Source organism: Sander lucioperca, chromosome 20 (genome assembly GCF_008315115.2).
Source record: "Sander lucioperca isolate FBNREF2018 chromosome 20, SLUC_FBN_1.2, whole genome shotgun sequence".
In the NCBI taxonomy this organism is placed as follows: domain Eukaryota; kingdom Metazoa; phylum Chordata; class Actinopteri; order Perciformes; family Percidae; genus Sander; species Sander lucioperca.
Window position 1 is genome coordinate 27,085,738 of NC_050192.1, and position 19,400 is coordinate 27,105,137.

Below are 19,400 nucleotides of genomic sequence, written 5' to 3' on the forward strand. Positions count from 1 at the left end.
GAGAGAGAGAGAGAGAGAGAGAGAGAGAAAATGGACAGCAAGAGGAGTAGGTTTGTGAGGCTGCACTTACACAGTGCTGCTTTGAGACAAATGCTAACGTCAGCATGCAGCATTTAATACATGTTCTCATGTGTTGTTCTTAACTAAGACTATAGATGTGTAAGAAATAGGCTACGGCAAATTAATCCAGGGGACATCCATGAGGGGGTCCTCGGTATATTCTCAATCTTGTAAGGGGTCGTTGACAAAAAAAAACAACAACATTGCTGTAAAAGATGACAGATAATTAGCCTGGAACTCCAGTCACAAATCTGAAAGATTAAGGGTCTGGCACTGAGTAATGAAAATGGCCCAACTCGAGGGGCGGCACCAAGCATGCATTTGAAAATCTCACTGCACGCAATTGGATAACACTACGACCAATCACAACAATACACAGGGTGACGTATCCAGAGCCCCATATGCTTAGCTACCAGCAGAGCTAACTGGTAGATTAAACTGTCGTCATCTGTTTAGCTCGCCTCTGGCCCGCCTATATCAGATACACAGATGTGATTGGTGCAGCTCGGCTACAAGGGCATAGTTAATGAGCATCATTACTGAATGCCAGAGTGACTCGCTGAGCAAATTAAAACGGTGCTCTCGTGAGAACTCTGGACTTCCAGGGTAACAGATAATACAAAGAAACCCATAACTACATAAAGAACTATTGTGTTTGATATTTCAAAACTTCTTAAGAGCTTTTAAAATCCTTTTCCAGGCCCCTGATCCCAGTAGTCGTGTAGCCGGGCGTGTTGTTTGTTCAGGCGGTTTCCACACGTTTAAAGCTTCTTCCTGACCACCTGCTTTTCAAACCAGAAATGCTACAAGCCCCCGGCACTCCTTCCTTCCCTAACTGTCTCCGGTCTGCTCCACGGACGCCATCTGACACAATCCTTACAACTTACAACTTTATTTTGCCTGCTTCATTTCCTGCATCTTGTCATTAAAGCCTTCTGCACTGTGTTGTGTTTTGTTGTGTTTCGATTATGTTTTATTGTCGATTATTTTCCTCGATCAGTTGATTAGCTGTTTGGTCTATAAAATGTCCGAAAATTGTGAAAAATGTGGATCAGTGTTTCCCAAAGCCCAAGAGGACGTCCTCAAATGTCTTATTAGATAGATTAGTTATATAAGATATTCAGTTTACTGTCACAGAGGAGAGAAGAAACTACAACAATGTTCACATTCAAGAAGCTGGAATCGAAGAATTTTGACTTTTTTCATAAACTTAAACCGGGGCGGCCTCTAGCTCACCCAATAAGAGCATTCGCCCCATGTAGGCTGAGTCCTTTGCTGCGGCACGGGTTCGAATCCGACCTGCTGCCCTTTGCTTCGTGTCATCCCCCATCTCTCTCCCCCTTTCCTGTCTATCCACTGTCATTGTCTAATAAAGGGAAAAGCCCCCAAAAAATTCTAAAAAAATAAATAAAAAGTTAAACCGATTAATGAAAATAGTTGGCGATTAATTTAATAGGTGACAACTAATCGATTCATCTTTGCGGCTCTAGTTGAGTTTTATGAAATGAATGTTTTATCACTGAACACATGAATTGAAACTAACCTAAACAGGTCTACTCTGTCTAGACAGCAGCAGAGAAGACAGGCAGCTTGGCCAACAGATGATAAAATGAGTTAAATCATTTGAAATGCAGTAAAAAAAAATTTTTTCAGACTAAATCTGACGTTATTTGGAAAGACGATATCCCAGCATTTCCTTCAACATGTTTTTCTGTTGTGTACCAGACCCAGAATAACTTGAGAGCAGAGGGCTCAGTCAGGACACATGTTGCTTCTTAAAGTGGAATAAGGAGCTGATATCACACAATAAAGTGCCACAACGCTTGAGTCTAGGGAAGAAAATGACGAGTAGCTGATTGTTTGGAAGTGTGTGTGTGTGTGTGTGTGTGTGTGTGTCTGCGGTGTTGTTGACATACCGACACAGTTCCCTACCCAGGGACAGTGGTGGTCGAACTTGGCGATGCAGCGGTTGCACACGGCGCAGTGTTTGGACCTGATGGGCTTTCGTATCTATAGGAAACGGTCATAAAAGAAGTAAAAGGTTGTTGCTATTTTCCTCTGGATGTGTCATCTTGCAAGAGAGGAGGCAGAATTTACCAAGCAGGTGCTGCAGAATATGCTCAGATCCAGGCTGCCTGTCTCTGCCAGCTCCACAATTGTCTGGAGGAAGGAAACAAGAAACAAAAGCAGGATTTAAAAAAAATATGGACAGAGACACAGCAACAAAAGGACCTAATGACAGCGTACAAGCCGAGGCTGGGATTTCCAGCTCAACGATCACACTGGAAGCTTGGCTCATTCACGGTAAACTGGGACAAAAGCCATTCAGTCCGTGTGTTTCATGTTTTTTTTAAGACAAACTGCGTGGATTGTTTTTTATCTAATCTGCACATATAGGTTTCTTTCCTCTTCTGTGTTTTTATCAGTTTGCTTTTACTGAGCAAATAAACTAAAGATAGGAAGACAAGAGGTGGAAGGGGGGTCCTCTGCAGGGAAAGAAAAGCTTTGAAGCCTTTGACCCAGTGGAGTCCTGCCCTGTTTATTTAGCTCTTCATCAATCACAGGGCCTGGTACAAAGCAGAGCCCCTGTTGTCCCCCATTAGAGAGCGATAATGAGGGACAGAGAGGCCAGAGGATGAGCCGCAAAAAGCAGCCGGGATCTCTCGCTCGCGTTAAAACAAATGATGAAATGATTATTTACAACATTAACACTTAGTAGGGTAAACCAAACCATTCAAAAACATACAAGGAAACATCTTGAAGTAGGGATTCAAACATTTCTTTCAAAGACTGCTTGCTTGATTCTTTCCTGTATCTTTACCTTTTTCTTCTGCTCCTCTGATGCTTTGATAATTCCTGGGTCAGACTTCCAGGATTTGCCAAAGTTGTAGAAGAGAGCCAGCGTGTTTATCAGGAAGGGCATATGAACAGTGGCAAAGGGGAGATGTGCAGCGAAGGTTAAGGAAGACGGACCAACAGCTTCTTCTGCATCGTTTTTCTTTGGTATTGGTAAAGACAGATTAGTGTCAACTGCTGGGTTTTCACCACAATCAAACCCCATTCTGTTTAACCACAGTACTACTGCCAGAGGACGGACGACCTCAACCTCAGTTCAATTCCTGCCACCTGAGCTGGACCCAAACAGAACTTAGTGCACAGCATTTAAAGCTGTAGTGTGAACATGTAAACACATTTCACTGTCACAAGTCAGTATATTTAAAAATAAAGACTAAGACACACATTAAAAGAAACGGTTTGAAATTTTGGGAAACATGCTTATTCAATTTCTTGCTGAGAGTTAGATAAAAAGATAGTGTTCTTATGTCTGTATGGTGAATATGCAAGCAGAACCAGGAGACTAACTCATTGAAAAAAGGCACTGGTTATAACTCCAGAACTTGCCTGCCATTTATCACGTTTTAGGTCAATATTTAAATAAAACTATTTCCTTGTATTTTAATGACAATGACGTCAATCTGAGTCAGATTCTCACTTTATAGTAACTCCACTAACCGGCAGACTGCGATGCAAACAGCAGCTGTCTCATCTCGACTCACCCACTGAAGGAGAGATCATGTCAGTCTGTCACCACAGCTCATCATGACTTCCTTCCATGTACGTATACATACGAAGGAGACAAAAGTCTGTTCATTTCTGTAGATTCTTTGTGACACAACAGAACAGCACAGACTGGCTCGGTCTGTGTGTCGGTGTTTCTCACGAAGTGTGTAAATGTAGGAGAAAAAAAAAAGAGCATGCATGCTCACATTACTGGGCTGAGACCTGGACCCAAAGGGCACTGGTGTACAGATTCTGCAGTCTTGTGTATAACCATGGAGAGATAAGGGTGTATTCTGTGACAGCTGTGGACTGATTAGTAGCAGAGTCAGTCACCCAGGTGTGCATGAGTCAGCTGAATCCCACAGGAAACCAGCCAAGTGACACAGAGAGGCCCAGACTGGGAAAGCCTCAACACTATGTGCTAATGTGTGACAGAAGAAAAACAAACTGTGATAGAATCGTCAGTTTGGAATAGACACCGAAACAACACAAACAAAGAATATTCTGTTTGAACTACGGGAAAATTCGGCATCATTACTCTACTGCAAGGTGACACATTCCAATGGGAGGCATCATGCTTAACATACAACTGCACACAAAGCTGTCCTTTTTTGCCCACACAGTCAACATTATGTTACATGTAGCCATTTTAAAATACCCTATTCAAAAGGTTGCTATGCTAACTCTTTTGGGATAAAATATTTATAGTTTCACACAAGCTATAACAAAGCTGTGAGAATTCATCCTGAGGGGAACATAAATGTCTCCTTTCTCCTCCTCTATCCATCAAATAGTCGAGACATTTCACTCAAAACCACAAATATCAACCTCATGGTGGCGATAACGGAAAGTCAGATGGTCACCAAAGTCAGTTCCATGACTGTCAGTTAAAATGTTGTGCCAATCCATCCAATAGTTGATGTTTTAGTCTAGCCCAAAGTGGTGGACCGACTGACCAACACTGCCACCCAGGGTACAGGTTTTTTTGTTCACCAGCCAAATGGCTATTGAATGTTCAAATTTTAACCAACCACTCAATAGGAAATCATTGTGTTTTGGCTGGTGGGTGAAGCAAAACATCCACCAGCATTTGGCTGGTGGATGGTGCTAATTTTGTACCCTGTTGCCACTCCTACGGCCACGCCACTAGAGTGGCTAAAAAAATAGGCCTGTCTCAGCTGTGTGATGGACATCCAAACCTAAGGGACCGCTGCTTTCACTGGTCCATCAAAAACTATTTATTTTATTATCGCCAATCAAACTTGATCATCCTCTAACCATACAGTCGGGTAGGTATAACAAGTAGGGATGTCCAGATCTGATCACGTGATCGGAAATCGGGCCCGATCACGTGGTTTCAGACTCCATCGGAATCGGACGTTACCTCCCGATCAGGACTCGGATATATATGTATTAGGGCTGTCAATCGATTAAAAAATTAATCTAATTAATTACAGACTCTGTGATTAATTAATCAAAATTAATCGCATACATAATTAACAGTGCCTGAACCGATACTTTTTAAGAAGGTAAAAAAAGAAAACAAAACAAAGGGTACTAAACAACAGTTGGTGACATTAAAGAACGGCTTGTTTATTGCTAAGGCCATATGGTCAAAATTAAATTATTTAATAATAATGTATAACAATAACAATAACTTACTTCACTAGTAAATTGCTGTTGAACGACAAAAACAACCACCAAGGACATTTACAATAACTTCAAATGCACCACGAAGCTGTAGTTTACCAGTTTCATTGAACGCACCGTCTGTGTTGTTTTTCTGATGGCAGCTCGCCAGCTGCAGATTGTTACATCCCGCTGTTGAGTCACAGTCCTCTACAGTAAAACACAGTCACACTTTACACCGTTCAGGGTTAGCTGTCAGCATTGTAACCGTGTTTAATCCAGCTACTAGCTAGCGGTAGGCTAACGTTAGCTGCTGTCGAGTATAGTGTTAACTAGCTAGCGGTAGGCTAACGTTAGCTGCTGTCGAGTATAGTGTTAACTAGCGTCACGTGCAGCGGTGTTTGTGTTGCCTGTATCATCTTCAGAGCATCAGAGAGAAGAGCAGACATATCAGTGGCACCAGATTTCGGTAGCCAGGGTTGGCAGGAAGAAGATTTTTACAAGTAAATGTTCCAATTAATGATCCAGGCAGCACATTCTTGTCTCCCTCCTTCATTTTACAGTCCAATGGTGGCTAGAACGGCTCTGGGTCAAACGTCAATATGGAATGGATTAATCTGCGTTATTTTTTTAACGCGTTATTTTTTTAACGCGTTATTTTTTCTCAGATTAATTAATCGAAATGAACGCGTTATTTTGACAGCCCTAATATATATATATTCTCATTATTTTTTAACACATCTATAGTTATGCGGTGGCACAGAGTTAGACCCTTTTGACTCCACACAGAAACAGCAACGCGTGCGGCATGACATCACTTTGTTGCAGAGACGCTATTGGTTAAATGCCGGCCAAGTAGAACACGGAAGCAGCTTGAAGCTTGAAGCGGAAAGCGCGAGTATGTCTGCAGTCTGGAGGTATTATAAAGTTGAATTATTACAGAAGTATCGGATCGGGACTCGGTATCGGTAGATACTCAAAATCAAATGACTCGGACTCAAGGGCAAAAAAACCTGATCGGGACATCCCTAATAACAAGGCCCGTTAGTTCAGTTTGAATGCTTTGATTCAAGCTAAACACTTGGATCTGTATTGTCTAAACACACTTTGTGTGAACACCAGCCACGAAAAGTTAAACCAAATCCACCATAACAGATCATACTAAAACCCTCTGAAGCATTGACAAGGGTTTGTAGCCACAGAGGTCTGTTGAGAAAGTAGCGAGGGACACACACCATAAGCACAGAAATAACATGCCACAACAACTACTTTCGTTTGTAGGTAAGGAAGAGCCAATAGCTCTTGTGGTCATCCCTTTGGCACAGTTATGACTTCACTGATGAGCACTTTGCTAGCACCGACAAAGTTAGAAAGCCCTCTACAAGTCCCTACAGACCACATGAAGCCATTGATCTTCATAAATATCCCTATAAAAGAACTGGGTGTTGACATGATCCGCTACTGAAATGGCCTAATAAGTAAAACACTCTCCAGAGCTCCTCATTGGTCTACTACCTCAGGGAACCAGTGGATGTGTGGAGAAGGTGCCAGTGATCAATGCAACTCTCATAAAATGGGTCCAATGCTTCCTCAGTGAGAGATCACCCATCTGTTAGCACCCATTTATCTTTTAAAAGGCTGAGGGGTGAGGTATATTTTAGAAGGTTTCCCTAACAAACAGCAAGAGGGTTCACAGAAGACTTGCAATGACGTGCAGACAAAGTGAAATGAATGCTACATCAGTACAGTACAAAACTCCAGGGCATCATTAACTCTGTGATTTTTAGTTCACCTGCTGGAAATGCATTTATGAGTAAAGTCTATAGAGGAAAATATGACCCGAGTCTGGGATAGAGAAAAAGGTACTGTCTTTCTGCTCCACTTTTGTCATTTGATCTGATTTCAACCACAGGCCTGAGGAGGATAATGAGCTAACAATGGCTGAAACTGGGTCAGAACTGGTGGATAAAAAGTCTCAACCCAGAAGGTGGAACAACGTGTGTGCAAGATACTGGGCTGCAGAACTACACCGAACTAATAGAGACGTGGTGAGGAATGTGCTACATCAAAATCAAACCTGTAATCTTCCCCCTTCCCGCTTACCTTTTTGTTCATAAGTAGTTGAATAAAAAGGTCACAGTTAGAAGTGAAATGGAAATGTCTTTTATCTGATATGATAATCAGGACACTTTAAACCAGATGTTGGAATCATTTAGCCCATGACACAAACGAAAACTTTATATTCTCATCCTCAAATCCAAGTTCAATAGTAAAACTGCAGGCTCGTATAAAATGCTGGGCCTCAGTCCTTGGTTTATGTAAGCAGACTCTGAAGGGTCAGAGAGAGTAATCTGATGCCTCCCCTGATAGCTCGATGGTGTTTTAAGCCCCCAACGTCTCTATCAAGGCAGTGCTGCGACCGTTGACTTCATGGCACCTAACCCTAATCTTAACCCACCTGCCTTTAATATCTGGCCTTCTTTTAAACAGCTTTTACATAACCGAACTTGGTTTTTTACGGAGGTTTTTAAGTGTTTTATTCACACCAGTGGTCCCCTTGTGCCTGTGCCCCTCGCAGCGCCCATCCCGGGCGTTGCGTTTTAACCCAAACCTAACCATAACCATTGCCTAATCAGCGCTGCCTGGAAGGAGACATTGGGGGCTTAAAACACAGATAAACCCCCTGACACAACACACTAGGTGTGTGCAAAAAAAATCGATTCGAATTTGAATCGAGATTCAAGCTCTACCCGATTCAAAATCGATTCATAGAATTCCAAAAATTGATTCATATTTGTTTTTCTTCTCGTTTTTACACTATTGTCCTGAAATGAAATTGCCCATAGATGGCGCTGCTGCAAATTCACACTGACGCCTGGGCACTCTTGTCATAATCAGAAGAGAGAATCCAGAAAATCAGCAAAAGAAAATGCTAATTAACATGCGTTTCCACAACTTATGCTTATGTTGTGTTTAATATTAGGAGTTGGTGGCAGTTGTTGAACCCCCTCTCTATATAGTAATGGCCGGCTTTTCACCCTGCCTCCAAGTGTGACCGTTTGAAACAGCTATAAACACTTTTGCCTTCAGACCCGTTCTTCGGACGAAATGTTGCACAAACTAATTTATTTCGAGCATAACCCAACCTCAACTATGGTGGCCATCGGGCAATTTTGCTTGTGGGTAGCAGCGTGAACAGTTTCACTCATAAGTTAGCTTTGAATTTAACATTAACTTCTAGATAAAACAAGCAACAAACCATCCAGTCCCATGGTGCTGATTTGCATATCACTTGATTTGCATAAATAAACGTGATTAGAAAAAGTACTTATTTGTATGCAAGTAGGCAACAAGAACCAACTGTCCACCTGAGTGAGAGAGTGGCCACAGTTCACAACAGATGTGTCTGCAACGCTGCAGGAGAAAAGCTAAACTCCCTGAGCTGCTGGAACATGAAACGGCATGTCTTTCAGTTGAAAGTAGTTACCAAGACAGGCAAAAGACACCATTACTGGAAAGAGATTCATGGCAGATAAAGTGCACAGGCTTAATGACAACCTTGATAGCTGGAGGGCAAAAGAGAAGCTTGAAAGAACTGGGTTTTTCACAAAGACACACACACAGGAAAGAACCTGCCTGCAGTCAAAGGGGCAACTTTTGAGCAATGTACGAAGAAACACTTAGCATACTACATAATGGAGTGTAACCTATCCGCTGCTCTTTGAGGATGAATGCAAATATGAAAACCTGGCTTAGGGAGGTCATTGTAGTTGATGCCTTCTTTCAATTTTATGTCCGGTAGACATGCCATACAAAACATGCTCAAAACACAACTCTGGCAGCATTTTATAATTACTGAAAATACCTTAGAACAGTTTTCTTTTTCAATAAGCTCAGGTCAAAGACATCTTACTCTCCCTTCCCATTAGCGGAGCAGCGAGGCATAAAGTGAAATTCCTTCCACAAACGAGAGCTCCCCTCTCACCTTCGGCAATTAGTCGTTTCTGAACAGAAAGGCGATTCTTCCATGGATAAAAATGTGAGAGTAACCGCGCTGATGCCAACAGAAACTCTTTGGAGTCGCTTCGTTGGGTTTCACCCAGCAGCTGTTACACACCAAACTCCCTGTTCACAATTCTAATACAGCAACATACACTGAAAACTAAGCAGCAGGTTCATTGAGACACGTAACACATTTGTACTTAAATATCCATTACAATGGGACCCTGGGGCATTTGTTTAACATAGTTTCCAACAACTCCTTCTGCTGTTTACATAAACCTTTCCCACTTAGAGTCCACTGAAACTGTCCTGTAACTTAATCTCACTGATGTTCCAGCCGGCCAACACGAGTACTTTTCTCCTCTTCAACCAAAATGCATCACAGGCAGCAGAAAGCAATAAAAAAACTATTTTACAAGTCCATATTTTATTAAGATCCTCCCTGCTTGGAGAACATGCCAAATGTACAAACGGTCCTAACAGATTCATAAAAGCTCTTGGCTTCATGTTGAATGACTTGTGCAATTGTTATAAGCCATGAATAAAGAGTCCCATTTCAACCAGCATGCGACACAACTGTAAGGCTTTGAATGGATGTTTCTTTTCCAGACATTGCGTGCAAGGTCTCAAAGCGCTGGCGTGCTTCACACAAATGGGTGAATAAGACTAAATTAGGTGGACAGAAGAGCCCATCTATCACTTATCACATCTATTGAAAAGAGCTACAAAGGACCAAACTATAATTTGACTCATGGCCTAATGTTGCTAATGTAGAGGAGTGGTTCAGGCAACCTGGGTGGTTGTTTAGTGAAATGCTCAGAATATGTGGGACTTACAGACCATTATTAAATATCTGAAAGGTTAGAGCTTGATCCCAGAAACAGTCAAAAGTGTTTCTAGGTGAAGATTATTAACTTCTCTCACACGGCAAGTCCCTCTGGACAACACTCCTCAAGAAGCAGCTAGATGCCAAAACTGTAAATGATTTGGTTCAACATAAGTCACGTGTAGCATTAGCCAACATGGCAATTAGGAACACAAACTGGAAAATGTCTGACTGATCAACTACCAGATTCTGTATAACCATAACAAGTTAATTCTCATATTGCACAGAACTAGGGATGCTAATTTAGATTCCTTCCTTTAAGGAAACAAAGTCAAAAACTGATGCAGTCTAAGACAGAAAAGGATATCGTTCCAGAACCAGTAGAACCAGGTGGCGTACATCCAGAACTTGGTGGCCAGATAGATTCCCAGAGGGAGAGCACTGTGCATGGAGTGGTCGAAGAAAGCCCTGCACAGAGAGGAGAGTTATCAGCAGTGTATTTAAAATGGCCATTGTTAAGTTCTGAGTTTTTGATTTTCATTAAATGTGCCATTGTCTTATTTCTGCACTTCCAGCCAATCAAATAGTGTGCATAGTACTAAAGACAAAACAGATGCAAACATGCATGCAATGACCAGCAGCAAAAAATAAACCAAACCATAACCTTACGACACACAGTCACCATTGTGTTTTTCACCAAGTAAGTATTGCAAGAATGTCAGTAAATATAAAGCTAACACAGTGGGTAATGTGTGTTGTTGCAGTCACAGAGCTAACAGTAGTGAGGGGCACAACCAACCATACCAGCAAGCCCAGATGGCAGTGGTAATGGGGCCTAAGCAGGGGGTACAGAATATGTGTATATGTGTGTGTGTGTGTGTGTGTGTGTGTGTGTGTGTGTGTGTGTGTGTAAGGGAGCATGTTTATGTGCTGGTGTGCCATAGAGACTGTGTGTATAATGTGCCAAGTACATGTATTATAGTATACTGTCTGTGTGTGGTGTCAGGACATCTAAATCTGACTTATAAGCTTAATAAAGAAGTTTTACAAATATGATTTTGAAAGTTTATCATCTCAAAACATTTAAACGCTAAATTCAATTGTTGGCTTAAAACATGTCATAGTTGAAAATACTGTAACTTTAACTCAAGCCAATAGAGAGTCAAGCTAAATCTGACATGTGTGTGTGTGTGTGTGTGTGTGTGTGTGTGTGTGTGTCATATATGTAATTGAGACATACTTGGAGAGGAACTGCACGGTGATCCAGACGCCAGCGTACATGAGGCCCTTGATCAGCCAGGAGTCAATGTCCAGGTCAGCGATGAAACCAACGAGCCAGATGACCAGGAAGGGTGTTCCCAGCATCACCTTCTGCCTGAACTCCTGCAGGAGCAAGAGAGGGAGGAGACCGAGATGGATGAAGATGGCAAATAAAGGGAGTTAGAAATAATCGGGATGGTAAGACATATATGAGGAGAGAAGACATGTAGTAAAAGTGGTGAAAAAGAAGGCATGGAAAGAAGGTGGATTGGTGGAAAAAGTTCAAAGAGAGGACAAAGCATTGATGTGAGACAGAGATATATTTGATAAGAAACAAAAGTAAGTTGGACAAGAGATAAGACAGAAAAGACAAAAATGGAGGAAGGGTTTACAATCTGCTGTAGAAGTAAAATATATGTCTTCAATATAAGTCTTATATTTGTATCAGTCAGTGTAATGAATCATGACTAAAAACAATCAACAGTACAGTACACATTTCCAATACTTTCTATTGGAAGCAAGAGTGCAGAAAGCAATTTGTTTTGAATATCAGAAGAGTTATGAGCTCAAACCACACCCACAGATTTATGACTCAAAGGTTTATGGTTAAAAAATAACAAGTAACTTCAGCATTTGTTCTTTCATTACAATAGATACTGCACAATAAAGCAGGCATGATGTAGATACATATTTGTTGATGCAGTCAAAATGCCTGGGTATAAAGGGTGAAGTGTCCCAACCCTTGCTACATGAAATGTAATATTTAGTTCATACAAATCAAGCATTACATATTTTTTATAGCCTTTTGTATTTTTACACATTTGGCTCTTTCAGCAACCCAAGAAAGTTAGATGTATTCTACAAATGCTCTACTAACTACATTACTGGGCCTGACACTAGGGATCTGGACTAAAGTTGAGACAAACCTCATGCAATATATTTGTATGCAAAGTTACAGTCTAGTTCTTTACCTTTTTTAACTAATAATTTCCCAGCAGACAAGTGGAAAGACAACAACACATTTAAGCAGAGTTACAACAGAGTTTTAAGTAGCATGCATGCATGGTCTTATACATTTTTGAAAACAATATCAGCAGAAACATTGCGATAGAAACAAACACACAGATGAATTTACATATTGTTGTTGTTTTGGCTGTGGTTGATACATTAGTTTGCTGTAACCAAGGTCCCCTACAGAGTGTCCATGTTCAATCGAGTACTAGCTTGAGTCGAAGAGTTTGTTTATCAGGATACATGTAATTTAGCACCCACTATGGTCAGACTGGACGCTATAAAAGTTATTGTATTCCTTTATATTTCCAGTTGTTGTAATGTTAAACATAACCTGTCATTTAAGAGTCGTCTCCTGCCTACTGTCAAAACTGTTGGGGACTTGAAAAGAAGAAAACTTCACAGCTTTGGAATGAAAGGTAATCCCAGCCATGAGACATGCTGTGATACTGCAGCAGTGCAAAAGTCCAGTGTGGACAGGCTGGTCTGAGGAGCTACTGTGTGTGGTGTGTGGTGTGTGGTGTGTGGTGTGTGGTGTGTGTGTGTGTGTCTAATCTTTCAAATTTGAGCAGAAGCCCATAATTCACATTGCCCGCCCTTATCTTTTATTGTATAATGTAATGTATTTTTTGTGTGTGTGTGTGTGTGTGTGTGTGTGTGTGTGTACCTTGTCCATCTTCAGTCTCTTCAGGTATGATGGGCTGTCGTAGCCTTTGGCCTGCCGCGCTTCCTGTAAGTGATTGATCATCCAAACGTTCTTCCGTTGCTTGGCAAGATCTAGCGGTGTTTCACCCTACAGAAAACAACACAAGACCAGTCTGTACACATCTGCCATCACAAAAGCATCTGGCTGCATTTCCACCATTCTCAGTGCCAGTCTCATTTGTCTACATGTTGTACGGGTACAGGTACACAAAGATATTGGATGGAGCCATGAGGAAGGCATTACCTTGATGTTCTGTGCATCGACGTTAGCGTTGGCGTCCAGCAGCAGGCTGATGACTGTGGTGTTGCCGGCCAGCACGGCCCAGTGCAGCGCCGTGTTCTTGTGATATTTGTCGCCCAGGTTGACAGACACGTTAAAGGTCAGTAGCAGCCGGGTGGGATCCACACTGTCACACAGAGGAAGAAATCAAGTCAAGCTGAGTCAAACTAGTTTGAAACCCACCTCACAAAACAGGCTTGTCATGAGGAGGAAGGAGGACAAAGTCAAGACAACAAGAAGGACAGCTGGAAAAGTTAGGGACTTGAATCTGGTTCTTATTTAACACTTTATAACCAAACACCATTGGCTTAAACTACTCTTTTTGTGACACAGGATTAGAGCAGCAAATTATTTTATTATTGATTATCTGAGCTGTCTGTTATTTTCTTAAAAATTACATGTAATCTGGTTATAATTTCCCACAACCCAAGGTGACATCTTCAAATGCCAAAAAATAAATAAATCACACTCAAAAGGCTGGAAACAGACATTATTTTTTTCTTGAAACTGCAACACATTTAACTGCTAGAAAGTCATCAATGTCATGTCACAATCCATTACAATTTTTGTATATCTGATTTAAATTCTTTATTATTAACGGAACGTATTGATCATTGCCCTTCATTGTCATGCTACACCTCTATATTTTGCTCCTAATGATGTAATTCCCCCTCAGGGATCATTAAGTTATATAACTAAATGATTAATGGAAATGATCGCCCAGAAAATTGCTTATCAGGGAATATTCAGATGAAGCTGGGCAGCAATACTAGGACTTGTTTCCCTGTGTTTGCAGTCTGTCTGTTCTGTGTGTGGCTGCAGTCAGCAGAAACATGCTCTAGCTTGTACGTGGCTTTTAGTGCACTTCTGCACCATGCAAGTGCCAGTAATTCAGACTTTATCCAGGCATCAGTTTCTTTATTTGAGGTTGTAATTCACTCAACATCTAGTTTAACCCTGTCATTAAGATTTCTTGTCGAGGCACACTGTGCTGGAACAGCAACTGTGGGGCACGTGTACTCTTAGAGCTGGGCAATATATGGATATTATATCGACATCGATATATGAGGCTAGATATCGTCTTAAATTCTGGATATCGTGTGGCCGGGTTGGATCAGTGGGTAGAGCAGGCGCACATATACTGAGAGGCTTATGCCTCAACGCAGAGGTCCAGGGTTCGAGTCCGACCTGTGATGATTTCCTGCATGTCTTCCCCCCTGTCTCTCCCCTTTCTCACCTAGCTGTCCTGTCAATTAAAGGCGGAAAGGCCCAAAAAAATAATCTTAAAAAAAATAAAAAATATCTGGATATCATAATATGACACACACAAGTGTTTTGAAGGCTATATTGCAGTAAAGTGATGTCATTTTCTGAACTTACCAGTTGTTTTAGTTTTTTTTTTTTTTATTTGCCTTTACCCACTTAAGTTATTGTGTCCACATTATTGGGGATTATTTATCAAAACTCTCATTGTGTAAATATTTTGTGAAAGCACCAATAGGCAACCCTACAACATCTCTGCAATATTGACATCCATGTATTTGGTCATAAATATTGTGATATTTGATTTTCTCCATATCGCCCAGCTCTATGTACCCTTACACAAATTATAAACGTACATACCTATGTGTCCTGTAAGCCGCCCACATCAGAGGAGTCATGCCGTTCTGATCCATCATGTCCACATCCTGATATAGAGGAAAGATACAATCTAATCAACTGAAGGAGAAGTGAGATGTGGATAGAAAAGCAATAGAGCTCCCCCTAACGGAGAATACTGGTACAAAATGCTTTCAAAACACAGACTTGTCCCCAAGTGGCTGACAAAACCCAAATGACACAGACACAAACAGGAAAAAGAGATGATGAATCAATGGAGGTTGTTCAGTTCCTATCTTAGCAATAACCTCCTCTTTTATTTATTTTTATTTTCTTTTAAATATCCTGGTGGTCCATAGTAATCAGTCTAAAGACCTCCTGTCACAAGAGAACATGTTCTGTTCTGTGGAAAAAAACAGTTTATGAATTTTAAGATTTGGTTTTCTTCCTGACAAATAAGCTGCAGTGTTGGCGTTTCCTACCTGTCCTTTGGCGATAAGGTAGGCCACGATGGAGGTGTGGCCGAACTGGGCGGCCAGGTGAACGCAGCTGCAGCCCTCGCCATCGATCAAAGACGGGTCTGCGCCGTATTTCATGAGCTGCACCACCATGGATAGATGGCCTTGTCTGGGAGAAGATGAACACAAAACCAAGATCAATTTGAAAGAGATACAGAAAATGCACATGCTGTCTTATTCCGACATAATATCTTTTAAAAATGAACCGCAGTATGCTCAGTTTCTTTCGAACTTTAGTGAACCTGTTTAATGCTTTTATGCTGCAGAATGGTTTGTAGTTTGGTGAAAACAGCCAGTAAGAAACAAGGAACAAATAACTCCAGTCTTTCAGAGATTTGGGTTTAAGAAGGCCAAAGCCACTCTCACTTGATTACCCAATTATATGCTGTAAGCAACCAGTCCAAAGACCAGGGTCTCATTTAATGTACTCCCGCTGCTATTACTCTGCTATATTTGAAATGCTGTAGCCTCATATGCTGGCACGATATTGAGAGACTGACTCTCTGTCTGCTCTTATTATTTGACATGTGTCTCTGTGATATGTTACATGCGTTTATTGCATACAGTAGATTGTGTTTTTAAACTGTGTTTTTATTACTAACCCTGTCTGCAATGTAAACCTCTCCCTACGGGACAATACAGATTTGAAAGAAACTGGTAAAAATTTTTTTATTGTTTTAGTTTTAAACTGTTTAGTTGAAAAGTGAGAACTGTGTACTATCACTTTCACTGCACACAGACATGACACTTATTAGCTGTGTGAGCAGACAAAGCCTGGAACACCCAGCATGTGTCTAAAAGCCTGAGGACAGAGGAGGCTGGGGGCTTTGAAAGGTCACTGGCAAGTGGAGGCGGGGAGTGACAAAGCACTCCTGAATGTCTGTGTACCGGCGATGGTGAGTATGCCTGTCGTTAAATCTATTAATAATTCAGGAGTGGAGCGCTTCATGCCCCTGTCTGCTTGGGGAAGAGAGAGAAAGAGAGAGAGAGAGAGAGAGAGAGAGAGAGAGAGAGAGAGAGAGAGAGAGTGTGTGTGTGTGTGTGTGTGTGTGTGTGTGGGGGGGGGTCCCTATATGACCTGTCACTTCTCACCAGTTACAGCATGGCTGAGTGATCAGTGAAAGAAATTTGGAGGAACGAAAAGAAACATTTTATTGTTAAGGCATGAATCATACAAATAATAATGATAATATAATAATAATAATAATAAATGTATTAAACTAAATAAAAGACTCCGTGGATTACATGTGTCCACCAAATGGCAGGTATGTTATCTGTGGTGAGTGTGTGTGTTACCTGGTGGCCCAGTGCAGAGGTGTGGAGTTGAGGTCTCCTCCCAGCTGGTCCACTATGGCGCCCTTTGATATGTAGTACCTGCACATACAAACACAATCAGCAGGTCAAACTTCATACTGCATCTACCCATGAATCTGATCTCATTTTGAAAATCTAATCTAGATGTAGGCTGCCCAACTGGTATAAACTACAAAACATAGATTGTTGGCTGCTCTCCTGATAAGAATCCCAAGACCTGACGCCCAAAAAAACTAAACACAGTATGAAATACCAAGCCAAAAACTTTTTCCACAAAACATAGTTGCACTGCAGCTGTCCGTACACGAGTAGAGCTCAAACTGATCTGTAACTGGGGCGCCCTGGTAGCTCACCTGGTTGAGCGTGCGCCCCATGTACTAAGGCTCAGGCTTTACCGCAGCGAGTGCGGGTTCGATTCCGGCCCGCATCCCTTTGTTGCATGTCATTCCCCCTCTGTCTCCCCTTTCCTGTCTTAAGCTGTCCTGTCAAATAAAGGCCTAAAATGCCCCAAAACTAATCTTAAAAAAATATGATAAAACTAATCTGCAACTAATTCGACAATTGTTTAATTACTTCAGTCATTTCTCAAAGAAAAATACCAAACATACTCTGGTTCCAGCTTATCAAATTTGAGGATTCTGGGGGGTCAACCAGTGAGGGTTCACTTACTTTTTCCACTGCCATTATGAATGTTGAATGAGTGTGTACAATAAAGACACAAAAAATCTGAATTTGTTTGTGTTACTATTTGAGACACATTATATTTGTCAATACCCTTGACTTGACTGAAGATCAGATCACATTTTATGACAAATTTATTCAGAAGACTATGAAATTCCAAAAGGTTCACATACTTTTTCTTGCCACTGTATATCATATATACAGAAAGTACAAGAGGTGCTAGAGAGGATCAGTCACTGTCTATAGTATTTACAGAGGAGAACATTTATATCTTCCACGCCTTACTAAATCTGCAACATTGGCCGGTTCATTGCTAAATTTGCTTTAACCCTTTTTTCACTGAGCGACCTGAAGCATCTACGTGTGTGCTAGAAACAGGACAACTTTTGTAAAGAGCTCAGCGGAAAAGGGTTATTAGACAACAACATGGTACACCAGAAAAGCTGTGCAAGCAAAGAACATTTTTGCAAAAATTGGCGAAAAGCAGCGGTCACATTTATTTTTGTCTATTTATTATTTATCATAACCTTTATCTAGGTTAAGCTGGCTGAGCACACTTCTTTTTGCAGTAACCTCAGTAACCTTCTGCTTCATATTTCAAACTTACGCTGGGGAACTGACCAGTACAAGCGTATATTTCCAGCCAGTCCTGGGATTTAGACTCGCAACCATCCAACCACAAGCTCAAGTCTTTAACCTCTTTGGTACACTTTGGGCACACCACCAACTTCATACAAAACATGACTGGACTCACTTGACCAAATCTATCCTGTTGTTGATAGCGGCCCAGTGGAGGAGCGTTACGTTTTCTTTGTCTGGCTGCCGAACATCGAAGCCCGCCTCCACCAACTCCCTGCAGCGCTCAAAGATGCCGTACCTGAGGAAGAGGGGCGGAGAGGGATTTAAGACTACATACACACAAATATATGTGCAACCACAGATAAACAAAAAGTTAAATACATACAAGCTAGACACACTGACAAAATGCACGCATACAGAAAAAACACACACAAAAACTTTAAAAAAAACCCAGATAAACAGATACTCCGACGCAAACAAGACACCCAAACTGTGGCATAATTTGACATGGGCTGTCTTTGGGCGGATATTCCTAACCTCAGAACAAAACAACTTAAACCTGTTTGTCAAATGTAACATCCCAGACAAAGCTTCTGTTGTCTTATCAGAAAGACATTTTCCACATTCCTCCCCTTCCCGCCTACACTCTCTCATCATCTTCGGAGCTTGTAAATTACTTCTTTGGTATATGAAACCACATTTGAAAACATGGTGGCGTTAGTTCCAGATTTAAAACTTGTGGGATCTTGATAACACAAAAACACATACATGAACAAGTAAACACGCTGCCCTCCAGTAATGATGTCGCAGCAAATTCAAACTAACATGCAATTTGTTTTATTCATTTGAACGCAACCCGTATAGCATTATGTGTGACGCTGAGATCCAGTGAGCTGCGACTCTTACATCGGCACGTGTGGCCAACGATGTCCCAAAATACTTCCACACGCTGCTCCTCAGAGGCTTCCTTGTTGGGATTATCCGATCAGCACGTCTCTGCTTGCTAATGTCCTCCATTTTTATTTATTAGCTTAGTTTACTGATAGGTCAATAGGAACAGGGCATGTAATAGGTCAAGCTGATAGGGAATTTTAACAGCGCCCTCAGCCTGACAACAAGGCAAAACTACTTGCCTTGCGGTGTCACGACCTAATAGTTTTCCTGTTAGCTGCCAGGCTGAGGGGGGTGTGGCTTACCTGCGTCACAGAGCTTACAAAGCGGAAGTGATGCAGACTAAGGGGGGGGGGTTAGTAGAGAAGATGATGTGTTATTGATTGCAGCAACGTTTTCCCCATTAAGTTGAGTTCATGTTATGTCTGCGTCTTGTCTACAAATGAACTATCAATAGAGTGTTGACGCGATTTGACACCGCACC

At 41.4% G+C, this 19,400-nt stretch overlaps 1 protein-coding gene across 2 annotated transcripts in view; it reads right to left on the reverse strand.

The window, feature by feature from the left end:
• Positions 1-19,400, reverse strand: part of zdhhc17 (zinc finger DHHC-type palmitoyltransferase 17) — a 36,486-nt gene that overhangs the window by 7,041 nt on the left and 10,045 nt on the right. Inside the window, exons 4-15 of one of the 2 annotated variants that reach the window (XM_035996083.1) lie at positions 18,201-18,323; positions 16,748-16,825; positions 15,416-15,560; positions 14,958-15,022; positions 13,299-13,461; positions 13,017-13,142; positions 12,310-12,318; positions 11,319-11,461; positions 10,446-10,546; positions 2,882-3,006; positions 2,158-2,220; positions 1,977-2,070 (exon numbers count right to left, since the gene is read on the reverse strand). In XM_035996083.1, coding sequence (XP_035851976.1) covers positions 1,977-2,070; positions 2,158-2,220; positions 2,882-3,006; positions 10,446-10,546; positions 11,319-11,461; positions 12,310-12,318; positions 13,017-13,142; positions 13,299-13,461; positions 14,958-15,022; positions 15,416-15,560; positions 16,748-16,825; positions 18,201-18,323 — 1,235 coding nt within the window. The remainder of the gene's footprint in view (positions 1-1,976; positions 2,071-2,157; positions 2,221-2,881; positions 3,007-10,445; positions 10,547-11,318; positions 11,462-12,309; positions 12,319-13,016; positions 13,143-13,298; positions 13,462-14,957; positions 15,023-15,415; positions 15,561-16,747; positions 16,826-18,200; positions 18,324-19,400) is intronic. The other variant, XM_031306135.2, reaches the window with a different exon arrangement.